We start from the raw sequence: 18,777 nt of genomic DNA, 5'->3' as shown, positions 1-18,777 counted from the left end.
TTATTCAGTGAAAAATTTTAAAAATATGAGGATGATATTAAACTAAAAAAGATTTATGTGGCTGAACCTTTCTGTTTCTAATCTGGTTTTCTATTCATGTGGAAGCACCTTCTATCTTCTAAGCACAAAAACAAAGATGGCTCCATTTTCCCTAGACAGTGCTAATACGTTCACAAAGTTCAATTAAGTGAGATAATATAAATTCATTCCTCCTTGTTCACAGAGTGTTATGGATTATATTGTAAGAAATGCCTTTCACTAAAAATGTCTTTCCATTTGCTGTGGAACAGGGGCAAAGATAAACGAATCCAAATCCCAATGTATAACTGCTAGTTTGTTGTCTAGTTTTCACACCATTTGCCTGATTTGTATTCCTATGATCATTTCTTTTTCTAATAAGGGTCAAATGCACTATCACATCTCTGCAGAACCTCCCCCAGTGAGGTGGCTTATAACAGATGGGTGTAATGGGGTCCTCAAGTACAAAGGGGGTGCCACCAGCTAGGCGATGACCAACGTTGGAGCCCTGTTCATGTGGTTAAATAGGGAAATCTAAATAACCTCCTGTTTTGGCATTTTGACTTAAGCTACTCACTTTTCTATCACTTTTCAATAGAAAGGTAGAGTTGCTCCTGCTCCGAGTCATATAAATGTATGATTCGTGGCTGTTCTAGGACAGGACTCTTCTCACTGGGGGATGTTCATGCGGAAGCCTCTCTGTACCACCTGCCCATTCGACCTGTACACTGGCAAATGGGGGTGGGGCAGCTGGAGACACGTGCCTTTGGGTAGAGGGAGTGACACTGAGTGCTCCGGATAGGACACCTGTGCTAAAAGTTCGCACTTCCCTGGTGGAGCGCAGAGGTAGCAGCGGGCTAGAGGACTCCATGGGGACACAGCTCCTGCCCGCTCACAACCTCAGGCCTGCACGGAGGCCAGGGGATGTGGGTTCTAGCTCAGGATACACCATGGTTTGACTTTTACTGCAGCCATACCACCAAACTCTGTGTTTCCCGTTCTTGATCGATAAGGTGATAGCTTTCAGTACACACTGCGGAACAAACACGGCTCCCCACCCAGGCACAGTTCTCTAAGCAATAGGAATATATTGTTGAGACTGAAATATCCTTTTTTGCAAAGAATATTTTGTATCATGATATTCCTTTATTTGCCCAAAATGGAAATTAGCAAGCAGTGACAAAATCAGCTTCTCAACCTCTTTCTAAAACATCTGGTTTCTCTCCCGAGGCAACTGGTGTGAGGGGCTACCTTATGAGGGAAAGATTTCAAAGTTCACTTAACTCTCTTGATCTTTCCTTTTACAAAACTACTAGGCCCAGAAGAGAGAGGACTTCCTGGAAATACAGAGGTCAAGTTAGTGGGTATCAACTTATGTCTATTCAATGTCTTTGACCAACATTCCTCTAATGCCTTCCCTAAAGGTATATAAGTAAATAGGCACTTGATCTTGTGATGTATCTAAATTTAAAAACTAAAAAGTTCTACAGAAAAAAGATTCTAATGATTATTAAATTCTATTTATATTATTCTGAAGTTCCTGTCGCTCTGTTTATGTTAATTTACATACACACATTTTCAGTGGAAATCAGTGAATAGATGCTATTTTGAGTTCTATTTTTTCTTTCACTTAACTTGATACATAGAAATATGTATGAAATACACATAGTCGACATACTTGTCATTTTGAATTATTGCTTTTATTATATGGTGCCAAATTGTCTGATGTAGTTATTGAGTCAATTTTTAATGTTGCCAAAAATATGATTACTGTATAATAGATACTCCATATTTTAGTGCACATTTAGGTTTTATTATTTTGCTTATTTTTACTACTTTAATGGGTGTCTTACTACTTTTTAAGAGCATATTAATATAATTTTATATTAAGTATACACATATTTATCAGCTAGCAAAGTTAATTTTAGGAAATGGGAGGTCTGGCTATTGAGGAAAGAAAGCAGAAGAAATTCGTTCATATTCTTAGAAGAGAACCATAGAAGAGAAACTCAAATTATGGTTTCCTCTTAAATTTCACTGCTTTATCAAGGATGTATGACACTTCCAGTTGAAAGCTGTTATGTCCACCAAACTTCTAGAAGTGTAGGACTTTGTATTGGCTGTAACTGGGCCTGTTATTTGGGCTTCCCAGTGTTCTCGCCTCCTTGGTACTCATGCCTTCTCGAGCTCATGTGCCTGCCAGTGTGGACTAGGAACTCTTGAGCCTTAAGTTTCACTAGTTCAATAACCACAGAAAGTATTGAGTAACTCCTAATAATGTTGTAACAATTCAGATTTCTATAGAACTTTACAGTATGTGGAGGATGTGCGTGTCACAAAAAAGTCACCCCAAACCGTTCCATGTTACTACAGGTGAAAAAAGTAAAGATAATTTTCACCCAAACACAGTTTACGGTGTGAAGTTCTAGTAGTAACAGTGAAAGGCGAGACAAAACATGTTGGGCAGAGCCTCATTCATTCCTTCATATTTTTGGAAGAGCTTCTGTGTCCATAGCAGTACAATATGTGCAGTGGGGAAGAGAGAGACAGACTCTGCTGCCCAAGTAGCTTCTTGTATGAGAAACATGAACAAAACAGCACCACATGGACTCTAACAGGTAACACAAGAGCAATGACGACCATGGGCTGAGAGATGTAGAAGAAGGGATGGGGTATTTCTCCCTGGAAGGCTGTAGGAGAAACTTTCAACTTGGTCTTAAAGGATGGTAGGACTTGAACAGACACATGGCGGCAGCATGAACAAAGGGACACAGGCAGAAAGAAGGACAGTGTTGCATTTAAAGAGAGGTGAAGGAGCATGAATGGGTAACTGGGTAGAAACACTGCAAAGGAAGGTTGAGGCCAGATCATGGAAGGTCATGAATATCCAACCAAGGGCTCAGCCCTGGGTCAGTCAACGGAGATGAGTCCACAGGGTGGCAACATAACTGTGCCTCCAGAAGACTCCAGAACTGGGTAGGATGAACTAGAGAACGTGGGAATGGAATCAGAGGCCATTATGGCAGAGAAGAGAGGGACTTTGGGCTTGAGCAAGGAGAGCAGAGAGTGAGGGATGTAGGAAAGAGAACAGGGTTGTGGAGTCATGGAATTTAATGACTACCATTACACACACTGCACATATTAAACTTCTGAACAGGATTTAGAAAGAAAGTATAGAATCAGTTTTCAATAAAAAAGTTTATAATTTTTTTCCATTGATCTAACTTCTACAATTGGTCTTAAAAATTCTAGGTAAAAATACCTTCTGTAATATGCCCTTATTCTCCATTCTAGCTTAAAGAAACAGCCTCACCCTAAAGAAATTACACTCATCAGTTAGTGTTCTAATAGCACTGCGTTCAAATTTTAAATTAAGGAGATTGAAAATCCAGTTCTATTTTTTAAGTATGAAATTTATTTCCAAAACACAAGTGTTGTGCAGTGGCCCTTTGCAGAGAACTTGCAGCCCTCCCTCTGGTTCTTTATATTTTAAATTGCAAGTGCGGCGCTCCCACCTCCTTGGGGAGATGAAATTGATGCTCTGAGTCACTGCCAGACATTTTCAACTAAGACTTTCTGCAGCAACAGCTGCTCTGGATTTCAAATTGCTCAAGCGAATGCAGAACACAGTGTGAGCTCTGGGTGATGACTTGGGAGAGAGGAAATGAACAAGACCAGGAAAGGACGCATAATCAAAAGGCCACATTTGTGTGTGTGGTGTGTGTGTGTGTGTGTGTGTGTGTGTGAGGTATTCACATATCAGATTTCTAGTCTAAGACTGGGTAGCTAACATACAAAGAGCTTACCTTATTACAAACAGAACTCAACTAAACAAAAGATTGTAAAGCCAAAAACAAAACCCAGCCCTAAGTAAATGCAGAACAATCAATGACTTCAGTGGAAAACTGGCAATTACCTGAAAAATCAAGCGCACACACTCCTCTCTGGTGTTGTCCTTTCAGTAGTGACAAACATCTCAGAGTTTGTGTGTCCCACACATGAATAGCAGCATCTCTTCCAACCTTAAATAATAGGATGAATACAATTAATTACTTATAAATTATAACAAGAATGATTCCTTGGTCATTCTGAGAGTTCCTCAGGGCCAAGCGCTGCTCAGAGACCCACACATTTGGAGATCAGGAAGACACTCAGAAATCATCTGGTCTGAATCCATTGTTTTCCAATAACACTGAGGTACAACGAGTCTAAGAAGCTTGTTCTGGCATCATATCAGGGGCCAGCCCAGCCTAACCTGGTGCATGGCTCCCAGGGGAGGTACTTTAAACACCAAGTCAAATGTCAATTGTGCTTTTTGTACGAGTTCTAGATTTCACTCTCCTGCCTTGCCAACTCCCCATAAGATTCCACTTCTTGGTCAAGCAAGCCACCTGTGCATTGTTACAGCACTAACCTCAGAGTTCTTTCACCCATCTCCATTATTTTACTCATCCCAAGAAGGCCTGGCCCTGCTTTTCCTCCCAGGAAATGACAGTTTCATGGCCTACCTGTTGTTAAGGTGGAATTCTCCTAGAGGGAATACAAGCTTCTCTCACACTAATCCACAACAACAACATGTTAACAGTAAAGTGGTTTGCCTCACTTGATTTCGAGGGAAAAAAAGAGCCTTGTTGGGTGTAAAAACTATAAAAGGGAAAATGGGACATAAAACGATGCACATAACTAAGCAGAATCCAGCCAACTCCTACACTGATGTCTGGAGCCCCAGTTACACCTGGAATGTCTCTAGGTATACTGGTTTGTCACTGGTCCACCTCACACCAATTAAAGTATAGAATGTGGTATATTAAGAATACACATATGTATTGGCTAGCAAAGTTAGCCGATATACCCACTAAAATACAAAATAATGAATTAGTCAAAATGCATAACTTTAAGTTTTATAAATATAACTATTCACTAGATGTTACACTAGTACTCAAAGGTAGTTCATTCAATAAAAATTTACTGATTACCTAGGAAATACTATGTATGGGGTATTCAGTGATGAGGAAAATCTATTAAGACTGCATTCATGTAACTTATTTTAGTTTTAGCTAATCCTGTTTATACATATCATGTCAGAATGAAATCCCTCAGAGGCTCACAACACTGCTGTAATGTACAGGTTAATTTTCCTACCACCACGAAGTGACCTAGCCTTCACTGGATCTTCAGCTACTTGCCTCCTGTTTGTTTCTACCAAGTAGTTCTTGAACTGGTATGTAAAGTGGATTCAAAATGACAACATCTTTGACGAGGCCCGCATCTTAGAGGAGAGCTACACACCTGCCCGGTGGCCACGTAGTCTTTCACTGGATGGATGGTCAGGCTGAGAATGTCATCATCGTGCCCCAGGTACAGCCGCTGGGAGTGCTGCTGCCGGTTGTACACAACAGCCGCTGCAGCAATGTGGTAGACCACTTCTCCAGTCTGCGTGTAGAACAGATTGTTTCTACAGTCGTAGCCCCTGTAGCTGAAGCACAGGTCCGAGACATGCACAGGAGTTGAATGAACGGCGAATGAGCAGAGCAGGGAGGTCAGGAGTAAAGCTAACGTGTTGATACCAACATGCACAGGAAGAACCCCAGGGATTAACAAAGGTGCCTACGACAGCCATCCTCATCAGGGGTGCGAGGACCCCTGAGGGCAGGTGGCACATCTGTAACGGGGCCAGTGTGCACTGATCATTTCAACAGAATTTGCCTCTAGATCCTCAGCTAGATATGTGCTCTTTCTTAAAACTGACCAGTCTGAGAATGCATCTGCGATGGGGAACAGGTTACCCCTCATCACGTCCCCTTTCTCAGTCACCTTCCGCTCTTGTCCAGAGTCTTATGTGGTGTATTACCCTGGGGCGCGGAACCCTCCAGGGACACCAAAACAAACTCAAGTGTGGCTGTTGAGAGTGAACAATTCCAACAACTAGATATGAAATTCTTCTCTAGGTCAAGTGATTTCCAATTCTTCGCTTTTAACAAAATTGAAGAGTGACTTAATTGAACTGACAGGTGGTAGATTAAACTATACTTCTGTGTGATGTACCAAAATCACGAGAGAGATCTGTCTCATGCAACAAGAATTTAAAGAATTGAGTAGCGCTGCTGTGATAAAATTGCTTCTACACTCTTCTGCTTATTCATGTGAATAAACTTTCTCTGTGCTTATAACCATGAAAAAAATGAAAAATTGGAAGAGAATCAATGCTAAACTCTGTCACAATCTAGCAATAATACATATGTACATATATCTGAACTCAGTGAAAAAAATCTTATTACAATTTTTTTCAAATAAAATTTTTCTTATATTTAGTATCTACTTATTAGAATCTGTGCTTTATTTATGTTGTCTGGTAAGTTTTGTACTGCTAATAGTTGTAATAAGAATTCAATCCAGAAAAAAGTTGACACTCAGAGCAGCAATGTTCTACAGATATTATACAAACCATGTAGATAAATGAAAATTTCCTAATTGTCACGTTAAAAAAAGATTAAGACAAACAGATGAAATTTATTTTGAGAATATTTAACCCATTATGTCTAAAATATTATCATGCAATCAATATAAAACATTTAATGAAATGTATTACTTTCTTTTTTAAATGCTAATTCTTCAAAATCCAGTGTGCACTTTATGCATACACTGCATGTGCATTCAGACTAGCCACATTTCAGCCACTCAGTGGCTTTACATGGCTAGTGGATACTATACTAGGTAACACATGTTAGAGACTTAGGGTAACAGGGAATAAAATTTAAACTGCACTTATATACATTTCTTCCCTTGCAGAAGGTATGATACGGTGATCAAGAGAAGGCTTTCAAGCTTAAAAATACTACAATAGTGTAATATTCTTGGAATATCCTATGGGTGAAGTAGAACAGAAATATGGGCTCATGTAATTTTTAAATTGATGATGGTGAGAATCAAATATCAATGTCATTTAGGTTCCAACTGATCCACTTAAATGAATGATGTATTAATAAAACACTAGATATTATGTTTTACAATCCTTTAAACTTATGTTGAAATTTTAATTTAATTTATTAATTTTTTAATGTTTTTATTTCTGAAGGAGAGGGACAGAGAGCACAAGCCAGGGAGGGTCAGAGAGAGAGAGGGAGACACAGAATCCAAAGCAGGCTCCAGGCTCTGAGCTGTCAGCACTGAGCCCAACATGGGGCCTGAACTCAGGAACTGTGAGATCACGACCTGAGCTGAAGTCAGATGCTCAACCAACTGAGCCACCCAGGCACCCCAAAAAATTTTAGATGTCAACCTCAAGTGTGATAGGTTGTGTATGATTTCAAAATCCAAAATCACTTTGGGCATATGTGAGCAAAACTGTTTAAAGAAAATACTGTCCAACATGGAGCCAGCTAAATAGAGCAGGAGAAATGGGGATAACAGGAGAGGCAATGGGGGAAGAAAAGAGAGTGTGATAACAATGGGCCACAGAAACATGCCCATCGTGGGAGTCAGTGAAGCAGAAAACATCTAGATACACACATTGTTATGGCCACATAAGATCAACTGAGAATACTGGACAGAGAAACATGGTTAAAATATTAACTTCAGGTAAGAACACAGTGGAGAGAAGAGCCAGCCTGAAGTGGGTCAGCACCAAGAAGAAGGGACCCCATTGGTCTGCTGAATAAGGCTGGTGACAGGCACCCACCCGTGTATGAACTGGAGTTTCAAGCTGTCCTCAGGAGCCTTTTCTCTTTTGAGGAAGGGCACTGCATGGTTTTTCTCTTTACTCTGTTGCTTTAGCTGAGGTAGATCTTCTTTGTAAACCTTAAAGCATAGTAAAAACATTTAGTTGAGACTCTTCGGGTTTCAAAATTATTAATATCTTGGCATTCTCAGGAGGCCTTTAACTTTAGGAAATCACTTTTTGAGAACATGAGAAGCTAAAAATGGCCACAAGAGACAAAGTAGGTCATTATATAATGATAAAGGGGTCAAGTTCATCAAGAAGATATAACAGGTTTAAATAAGCATCCCACATGAGAGCACCAAAATACATAAAGCACATACTAACAGAGCAAAAAGGAGAAATAAACATCAACAGTGTAATAGTGGGAAGAGTCACTCTGGACAGTGGATAAATGATCCAGACAAAGAATCAATAAGGAAATAGTAGATGAAGAACACTGCAGACCAAGTAACCTAGCACACACAACCGGAACATTCCATCCATCAGCAGCAGCACACGCATTCCTCTCAGGATGCATCATATGTTAGGCCACAAAACATGTCTTAACAAATCCAAAAAGATAGAAATCCCATCAAGTATGTTTTCTGGCCACTGCGGTATGAAAGCAGAAATTGGTAACGGAAAGAAAGCTGGAAAATTTCTAAGTATGTGGAAATTAAACCACACACTTCTGAATAACTAATGGATCAAAGAAAAACTAAAAAAGAACATAGAAAAATATCTTGAAACAAAAGAAAATGGAAACAACGTAACAAAACTTGTGGGATACAGCAAACGCAGTTCCAAGAACAAAGTGTATAGCTATATATACAATATATTAAGAAAAAAAGAAAACTCTGATAAACAACTTAACAATATACCTCAAGGGACTAGAAAAAGAATACACTGAGCCCAAAGTAACCAGAAGAAAGGAAAAAATAAACATTAGAGTAGAGGGGTGGCTGAGTGGCTCAGTCGGTTTAACATCAGACTTCGGCTTAGCTCATGACCTCACAGCTTGTGGGTTCAAGCCTTGCACTGAGCTCTTTGCTGACAGCTCAGAGCCTGGACCCTGCTTCAGATTCTGTCTCCTTCTCTTTCTCCCTTCCCTGACTTGCGTTCTGTCTTTGTCTCTCAATAAATAAATAAATATAAAAGAAAATTTTAAAAGATTAGAGTAGAAATAAATGAAATAGACAAAAGAAATGACAACCAAGTGACTTCTTTGAAAAGATAAATCACACTGAACACCTAAGACATGAGACTGCATTTCACTTTCTAATGAACAAAAGTAACTTGAAACATCTTTTGAATCACTGGGATTCAAGATTTTAAGTTCAAATAATTTATACTCAGAAGATATGCTATTAATTTGCTTGTAAATATGAAAGGAAATTGATAAAATCACCAATAAAAATCAATAAAATATTTTGCTATAATTTTTTCTAAGGTGAGAAATCTCTTGACAATTCATTTGCAAAACACAGGCCTCATGAATCATGGTGATGGCTCTCCGGAATTATCTTCGGTCACAATCTTATGCATCTTGACAGATCAGACTCTGAGATTTAGAGCAGAGCTTGGTCTTACCCAAGACCTAAAATGTGCTGCAGAGTCAGAGAACATTTCTTATATTTAATTTAAATGCAGATAAAAAAAATTAATCTGTTTCTCTACCACGTATTTATGCCCTACTATCAAGAGATACCAATTTAACACATTCAAAATGAAGTAAAATCTATTGGTAATTGCTCATCTTCACAAGGAAAATTTTCAATTGATAAAGCTATGTAATGAGAAAAATGATATGTTATAATAAAGTCTGTTTGGGATGTCATCAAAAATCTTAGGAAAAAAAAGAGGTCGAAAGATACCTCATTACTGTTTTGTCTACTGAAGAGACAATGAACTAAGCTTGTAAAATCTAAAGTTAACTATCCATCTGGGTCCATCATCTTTCTTCAGCTCATCAACTCCTCAAGAGCACTGAATTCTGGTCTTGACATTTCTACCGCTTATTTGAACAAGTCTCATAAACTCTGTGGACCTAAGACTCCATCTGTAGAACAGAATAAAACTGCCTGCTCAGGAGTAGCTTAAGAACAAAAAATAATGTAAATCAAGTAATATAGATGAGAGGGAGAATATACAGGGACAGAGACAGAGATAGGGAGAATATACAAATCCTAGGCATGGATTTCAGTATAGTCAAGCCTTTTCATTCTTTTACTAATGCCTTTTTATTAAATAAAAAATTCCCAACTAAAGACACTGCTTTTCTTTTTTTCCAAATTTTATGTTCACTTTGCTCAAATCCCATGTACCCTGGATATCAGGCATAATATTGTTTACTGTGTGCATATTTCTACATTACTAATTTCCTTTTAATCCTCATCTTCAGTTTTATTGCAAAATGTACTGCATCAATGCACGGTCAAGCTGACTTAGTCACGAAGTTGACCCAAACCATTAGTTAGACTGCCTCTAATTTTTTAAACACTAACTCAATGAGTGATGATTATCATGTGGAAAGTTTCAGGGCTTACAAAGAGGCAAAGCCAAGCAATATGCAGACGTACACTTTGGAGAGAAGCCCAGATCCACATTCTTATTTTAATACTAAGGGTGAGATGGATGTGGGCAAAGTAGTTAACATCTCAGGGTTATTGTGGGGTTGGATTTGGTGTACGTAAAGAGCAGGATCTGGCCCTGTAGAGACACGTAATAGACAGCAGCTGCCACAGGCCTATACGGTACGTCTCCATGGGCAACACTGACAGTTGCTGTGTCTTAAACCTGAAATCTTACTCCAGGTTCATTGACAGAGTCTGCTCCACATACTTCCATGACATGGCAAAAAAGAAAATAGAACCCCTTCAGTTATCAAACATAAAAAGATGAGACTCTCCAGATTCCTGTGAAGGAATGTTCTTCTTAACACTTACTGTTCAGAACTGAAATGAAATGTCCACCGTCAAAAAAATAGAATGCAATTTGTCATTGTGCAACTTTTCTACAAGTGGTGATTTCAGACTGGAGAGATTATATGTATTGTATTTGAGTTTTGACTTTAATTAAGTGGATAATGGTCTATGTAAGTTAAGAGAGAAACCGGGACACCAGTTCACTTGGAAACTACCCTGGCTTTAAGGCTACCAATTTTGTAAAGAAAACATGCTTTAAAATTCTTTTTAAATTATTTATTTATTATGAGAGAGAGAGAGAGAGAGAGAGAGAGAAAGAGAGAGCGAACATGCATGAATGAGGGAGGGGCAGAGAGAGATTGAGAGCAAGAGAATCCCAAGCAGGCTCCACACTGTCAGTGCACAGAGCCCTACATGGTGCTCAAACTCATGAACCATGTGATCATGACCTGGGCCAAAACCAAGAGTTGGATGCCTAACCAACTGAGCCACCTAGGCACCCCAGAAAACATATGCTTTAATGATCTGCTAAGAAAATGAAGAATCCTGTAGCTTACTTGCACATTTTTCTGCAAAAAATATTTTAGAAGCTTTAGGTGCTAGAAAGGCAGAAAACTCTGTTATGGGTCAATTTAGAAATTTGGTACTATCTTCCACTAAAGAAAAAGTTTAATAATGTGAATGGTTAAATGCCCTTTTTTCAATCTTTGCTTAAAAACAAGAAGTAGGTAATTTTCCTTATTCTTGTCTGGATTCTCTTAGCCCAAGTACTGGCCATTTTTAGCACACCATCCAGATCCAGTGAGATTGACATTCTGGGCTGTCAGGCACTTGTTAGGAGGCCCTCTGCTTACTGACCTGGCGATCATAATTGATTTGAGTTTCTTGCTCAATATCAGAGTCCAACTCCGGCACGTCAGATAAATCCGAATCAGACTCTTCACTGTAAGAATCGGTGCCACCCTCTGCAGAAACACAACCAGTGAGACACAAGCCAAAGTTCTGAGACCCAAAATAGCTAAAAATTTATTTAAAATATTTTCCTTCTTCTAGCAAAGTAAATTTAAAAAAATCACTACAGTGATAGTTTTCTTAATGTAGGTTCTTAAAACATCTCTCTGCCCACCCCCCAACCCTGTCATCTTTTGGTTAAGTTCAGCACACCCTCTCACACCCTTACAGTAGCGTTAACAGATCTGGACAATCCCGGCCCCAAGCAGACAGAACTCATTGCCAAACCTCCATGAAATATCAAGGATTGGGGTTTTAAATCTTGGTTTTAAAAGGACCAAAAGAGAGGGGTGGGGGAGACAAAAAGAGAAAGAAAAGGAAAAGCCAGGGGAAGGCTTTACCGAAACAAAGGCTAAAACAAAAGGAAATCCAGCCACTTAGTTCTTAGTCTTGTGCCACATCCACCAAGTGGTGGTAACTGCCACAGTCCAAACCCCTGCAGAAACCCTCCCAATGGAAGCATTTCCTCACATGGTTTCAAATTTCATCATCTGAATACTCCTGCTGGCATGGTGATAAATAAAAAGACTACACATCCACTGAACTGAAACATATCTGTCCCAACTGTGGACCATTCTTTGAACTTGACTCTGGAGCCAACTCCTAAGGTCACTCTGACCCTCGGTCCCCTTGAGCCTGATAGAGTGGACCCACCATGGTTACAGTGGTCCTATGGAGGCAGAGATAGATTTGTTCCTGACATTCTCAAAGGCTATAATTCTTCATGTAAACCTACAACCCTCAATTGGTATCTGGTATAAACAAAATCCTTTGAAGGAAATTATTCAACTAACTCATATATATCTCAAAAGTTTGTCTTTACTTTTAATTTTAAATTTTATTATAGGAATGAAGTTCTCAAAAATTGCTTTAACTCTTTATCTCCGGGAGAGATGTTAGAACACTCTTTGAAAATGCTTGAGAGATTATACTTGGTTTTACCCTGGGGTGTGGCTTCCAGCAGACCATTGCTGACACCTTCTGGAATAAACCTCCACTGGAAAACCGAGTGGTCAGCCCCTCCTGTGCTCAATACCCACTGAAAGTCGTGGGACCAGCGGACGTTTGTGACGTGTGCAGAATGGCCCACATACTTTCTAAATTTGGCTCCTGAAAAGATATTTTGAAGAGATTAGTAATGCAGACAATATGATTCATTGATTAAAAAATTACATTCTGATTCATGTTGAAAAGTAAAATCTTTAACTATATTAGAAAATACAATTTCCAGTATTTTCTGTATCTTAACCAAAGCCTCCCAAAATTATCTCAATTATTCCAGTGTGAATTAAGCTAAAAATGGCCTTAAAATTTAAGTCCTGAGGCTGAAGATACATTCGAACCTATTTCAGATAATGCCTACTGCTTACTGCTTCACTGATTCTGAAACTAAAATGCTTAAGAATGATTATCCCAAACATTCTTATTTAAATACAAGATCAGACAGGGGGTCCTTTGCAACAAGGAAACAGAATCATTCTGTGAAAAAAAAAACAATCAAATTATTGCTCAGGGTCATGTGGATGTAGAGCTGAAGAATTAAATTTTGTTCCCTGATTGCTTTACTTAGTAAACGCCATCCCCAGGTGACGGATGCAGAAGAAAGGCTATTTGCACTTACGGGTGTAGCTGAGCTATGGCAGTAAAGTCTCCGGTACACGGTTGGGACACCATATACATAGAGCAGCCTCTAGGAAGGCAGGGAAGTAAGCGGGGTCCATCCTATCGTGTGCAGGCCTTGTGCTCCAAAGGCTATGGGAGATTGCAGGGGCCGGCATTCCTCCTTCAGAAATAATTCTATCTATTGCAGGCCCTCTAATGGAGCCTCTTTAGTGGGGGAGAAAGCCATCTGTTCAACTAAAATGTGTTTAAAATTCAAATACCCATTGGAGAGGTAATGATTTCTATGAAGGTGAAAATCACCATGCTACTTAAAATGCCACCACCACGCTGCCCTATCTGAGCATTCCTCCTCCTGTTTGCTTTCTTTTCCTTCATAGCCTTTCTCACCAGATGTGTTTACATTTAGTCTATTGACTACATCACATCAGTAGAACAAAAGCTCCATGAGGACAGGGATTTGTGCTTGTTTTATTCTTTGATGTATCTCCAGCCTATAGAACAGCATGTAACAAATATTTATTGAATAAATGAAAACCACATCCATCTCTTCCCAGGCTTTCCTTAGGATAGTGTCACTTTTTAAGGTCTCTCTTTGTTCTGTGAACCATAGGGAAGGCTCTTATCTCTCTGCTGGTCCTCTCTCCCATGCTTTAAGTACCCTCAACTACCGAACATTTGTTTTCCGGTCCTCAATTCTCCCTGGACTGCCAATGGCCTGCATGCCATGTCCACTTGGATGTCTAACAGGTGCCCCAAACTTATCATGGACAACACAGACCAAGGAGTGCCCCTTCCCCTTCTCTCTTATTCCCATCTCCCTCCCTCCCTCTCTTTTTCACACACACACACACACACACACACACACACACACACACACACAATTTCCTTGCTCATTTTCCCATCTTCATAAATGGTGCCACCATCCACCCCCACTGCTCATGCCCCAAACTCACTCTTGCCTCCTCTCTTTGCCTCTATTCCTACATCCAATCCATCAGCAAGACCTTCAGTTCTACCTTGACACTGTTTCCTAACTTCATGCACCTGTATTCACATCTGTTCCTAATACCTTTGTCCAAGTCACATCATCTCTTACCTGGACTTGTGCAAAATCTCTCTACTTGAAGCTTTCCCTTCCCTAATCCATCCCATATGATATCAAAGTGGTCTTTTAAAAACTTATATGGGTCACGTCACTCCTCCATTTTAAACCCTCAATAGTTTCCTATCACACTTCAAAAAAGACCCAAACTTTTAACAGTTGCTACAAGGCCTTCATGACATAGTCCCCACTGCCCTCTCTAGCCTCTGAGTTCACAATGCTCTCATCATTCATCACACTCTAGCCACCTTGACCTTTCTGTTTCTTCACTGCTGCAAGCCCATCCAAGCTGTACTGGAGGCCAACACTTTTTTCTTCAAGGCTCAGACTTTATGCAACTCATGTCTTACAACATCCAGGACATTTTTCTTGGGAGGGAGTTTTCAAGGACTGTGTGAGTGTGAGTGTGTGTGTGTGGCAGCAGCACACAGGTAAAAGAGGAGATTCTCAGCCTTGAGCCTTCCCTTGGAGAAGAGGGGATAAGATACAGCAATGTCAATGAGCAAGGCTTTGGATTTTTATCTCATGGAAGCGTCTGTGCGATGCTGGTCAAACAATTTAGTCTAAGTGACATCAGGGAAAATTGCTAGTATAGATACCAGTTATTTGAAAAGATTTGGAAAATGTCAAAATGAAATGAGAAAAAATGGTTTGGCCATGTAAAAATAATAACTATTGTAGTCATTTTCATTAACTGCTGAACATTTTCATCTAAATATTGTGCAGAATCCTACACACATGTAATTGTAAATGCATCAATTAACTTCATTGAAAATTTTATTTATTCACAGAGGAAAACTATAATGTTTGCTCAGTCTCCACACTTCTCATGGTCACTAGCCCCTGCTCATATCTGGCTGTTTACAGGTTCAAAAGTTGGGTACCCACCACTGGTACCCTAGGCTACAGGGAGACACGAGCCACCAACTATTACTATTCCCTTCAGCAATCCTCCTTTACAAATTTCTCTGCCAGTAGTTCTGGGACAGAAAGGCCACAAAAGTCTGAATGGCTCTGAGACAAATTGCAAGATTTATAAACGGTGTACCATGAAGAGTAGAACAAGTCAATTTGCTATGAGAATATGGATCCTTCTGCAGATTGCTGAGGTGGGTTTTATTCCTTCCACCATACTGTCACTCAGCTGTCACCCTCCCTCACTCTGCAGGTGTCTCCTGGCTTCTACCATCCTCAGGATAAGTTAACCTATCAGGGTATCTCATTTGACAGCACGATTTACCGCCTCCCTCCCCATTCCCGCATTCCCATCAACACACCCAGGACTCCATTTCCAGACCCAAATTCACTCTATAAGGCTTGGGGATACACAGGAAATACCAATTCTGGGTGAGTTAACTTCTTCCCTAGTCTTCACATATGAGACCCACAGTATTGCTTCTGGCCCCAGTGATGTTTCTTCTCAATTCCCAGACCGGTTGCCTAACTCATGTTCTCTAAGTACATTACTCAATCCAATAGGATGTACCCCTGTTACTCAAAATGCCCGTTAGAGAGAGGAGTATGTGAATTAGGCACGGTGAGGTAATTTTGTGCTTCAAGAATTTTAAACTGATGGGCATTCTGTCAAGTGTAAATGATGGTTTGCTGTGCATTTTATGTTCAATTCTCTACTCTAACTGCAGCTGCCGCAAAACTGCCAGTTAGTCGAAAAGGACTTTGTGATTACATTTTTCAATCCCTTCCCTTAATTTAAAAATTGTTCAAGTGAATGAGTATTCAGGCAACAGCATGGCCCTGCTGATTACTTTCCAAACACTGGATTTTCAGGGTGCTCATGGGGAGTCTCAGAAAAGCCTGTGTATGGAATTTGCCTAAACTTTTTAAGCAAGAAGAAGACAGGGTCATTACATGGTTAATTCAGTCACATTCCATAAACGCTAAAGGTACAACAAAAATTGAAGTGACAAGATTTTAACAATAAGACAGAACCACAAAATGTGAGAGGAAGAGAGAGATTTTTTGAATTAATCTTCACCCTCAAAAATCTCACCAGTTATGCAAATTGGGTTTGCAAAATTAGTGCTACAGCAAGGGGGCCATGAACTGTGTTATCACCAGAGTGTTCACTTTCAGATTTTATCTAAAAAGGTTTTGCTTTCGTTTCCATGTATAAACACAATTAGCTGTGAAGCATAAAAGAATCTTAATCATAATATTTTAATGTATCATTTAAATTATGAGTATTCCATAAAAATAAAACAAACTATGATTTAGTTAAAATGTGAAACATGAAGCGTATGAGTCACAAAGTGGTTAGTAATAACTCTGTGAACAAATTCTGCCTTAAATTTGTAAAGTGCCATATTTTAGAACATCAAAAGTGAATGACATCAACAGCTCATTCTACCTAAGGGTATAAAAGAGTAAAAATGAATATAGAGATGAAATTAATAGTCTGCAAGAACAGACACCAAGAAAATCAGTCTTAATTACACTGCATATACTTTCTAGGTTAAATATTTATCAATGAAATATCTCTTTTGGCCTTACCTTTCTTGAGACAAGGAAATTTAAACAATTTAACCAGTCCAAAATCATCGCCGGACACCAGCACTGAGCTGTTGTAATTTGCATCCACTGAATTGATGTCAGTGACATCGGTGTATTTGGGCCAAATTCCACTCACTTCGGGACCTTTCACACATGTCCAGGAGGCCCAGGGAATCCCTTTGATTTCTTCTTTACTTGTTAAGGGCTTCCCAGCTGAAAATAATCAATGCACAGTAACATATTGTTACATTTAAATGAAAAGCATATTCTAATTTGCTCTATTTCCTTTTCTTATAGAGGTCTATATGGAAGTTAAAAAAAAATCTATAAACTAAGGAAACTGGAGATTCTAATCTCTTTACCCAATGTGTGTTTTTTTTCTTCCAGCAGGGTTTAAAGAAAGTGTATGATCATAATTCAGATACGGAGACAAGAAAGAAAATGATCATTGTACTCACTGTAGTATCTGAAACTACTATACAGCTAGTATGCTTTCTATTATTGAAAGTCATATTGACTTTTATGCAATCCCATGTTATCATATTTAGTCACCAACATGTTGCCTGGTTTTTAAAAATGTTTATTCTGAACTACTTTTCAAAATTCAAGAAGCCATAGAAGTGCTTTTTTTAAATTCAGGCTAAAAAAATTAGTATAAAAATTTAATGGATTTTAAAGTTAAAAGCATGAGACAATGAAAACTGTAAGTGGTTGGGGAAAATAGTCCTGACAGTTTTGCTAGATGTGTTCTCAAACGTGTGGCAACTCCCAGCTTGTACTGAAAGCAGGCGAAGGATGTCCCTAAGGGGCATGTCCAGCCACGCACAGTTTTGCAATTCAAAATCAAGACAATTTAGCGTGTTACCTCAGAGTTTCTTCTTCAAAAAAAAGTTAAATATTTTCAAATAAAGAACCTGTGAGGATAGGTGCTCTTAGGCATTACTGGTGCACTGCCAAAATGGCATGTGGAAATTCTGGACTGGAACAGCATTACATAAAAATTCATTAAGATGAGCATAAAATCAGAGAGCAGACAGAACATAGTCCTTGACCCAGCATTCCCCTTTCGGAGAATATCATCCAAGGAAGTAACTCAGAAGAGAAAATCCCACCTGTACCAAGTTATTTTGAGATGCACTGTCTGTACCAGCAAAGAAACAGGAAATAAGCCCAAATGTTCACTAGCGGGAGAATGAGACAGCAAATTGCGATATCACCACTGAGAGGATGTTACTTTGTTATTGCAGAGGAGAAATGCGTATTCCATAATTTTTCACATACAGAAAATACATATGAAATGATTTCAAGCAAAGAAAGTAGACATACAGAAATGGGTACCTAGTGATAGTGTGCTGATGAATTTGACAGGGCAGAGAACTCTAAAAAGCTGAAGTTACATTAGATGGTGTATATTATTGTACATGCAAATCAATGATTCAATAAAAATTTTAAAATAAAATTATTTGAAGACAAGATTCATGTTAAATATTATAATTGTCCACTTACATTAAAAAAATCATTAGTCACAGATTACAATACAGAAACTTACCTTTTATTTCTATCATTTTAGTATTACAAACTAAATGTTACTGAATATTATGGAAGTCTGACGAATCTCTTCTCAAAGAGACAGCATAGGTCACAAATAGAAATTGTGTTTTTTAAATCCCAGTTAGTATATTTCACCAAATAATATCTTAAGGGCTTCCAATTATGAAGAATACAGTTTTTGGACTAAAACCATGCCATTTACCATAGTAAATGAGGACTGTGATCCTCAAATATTTAGCATTTTTTGGTATTTTTCTAGGATATTTTTCCTTTCACTTATCTTTATGCATCCTTTTTATTTCTAAGTATATATCCTTTGCCCGTTATAACCATTTCAA

General features: G+C 38.9%; 1 protein-coding gene across 2 annotated transcripts in view; it reads right to left on the bottom strand.

Annotated features, from left to right (window-relative positions):
* The window catches only part of EML6 (EMAP like 6), a 283,528-nt gene that overhangs the window by 96,514 nt on the left and 168,237 nt on the right, over window positions 1-18,777 (bottom strand). For both annotated transcript variants that reach the window (XM_029937369.1, XM_029937368.1), the window contains exons 10-15: window positions 16,889-17,101; window positions 12,595-12,762; window positions 11,500-11,606; window positions 7,697-7,815; window positions 5,308-5,494; window positions 3,935-4,040 (exon numbers count right to left, since the gene is read on the bottom strand). In XM_029937369.1, the coding sequence (XP_029793229.1) occupies window positions 3,935-4,040; window positions 5,308-5,494; window positions 7,697-7,815; window positions 11,500-11,606; window positions 12,595-12,762; window positions 16,889-17,101 (900 nt within the window). The remainder of the gene's footprint in view (window positions 1-3,934; window positions 4,041-5,307; window positions 5,495-7,696; window positions 7,816-11,499; window positions 11,607-12,594; window positions 12,763-16,888; window positions 17,102-18,777) is intronic.

The sequence above is a fragment of the Suricata suricatta genome, chromosome 4 (assembly GCF_006229205.1).
Source record: "Suricata suricatta isolate VVHF042 chromosome 4, meerkat_22Aug2017_6uvM2_HiC, whole genome shotgun sequence".
NCBI lineage: Eukaryota > Metazoa > Chordata > Mammalia > Carnivora > Herpestidae > Suricata > Suricata suricatta.
Note: the sequence above shows the minus strand (reverse complement) of the source record. Positions and strands in the feature narration are given on the sequence as shown.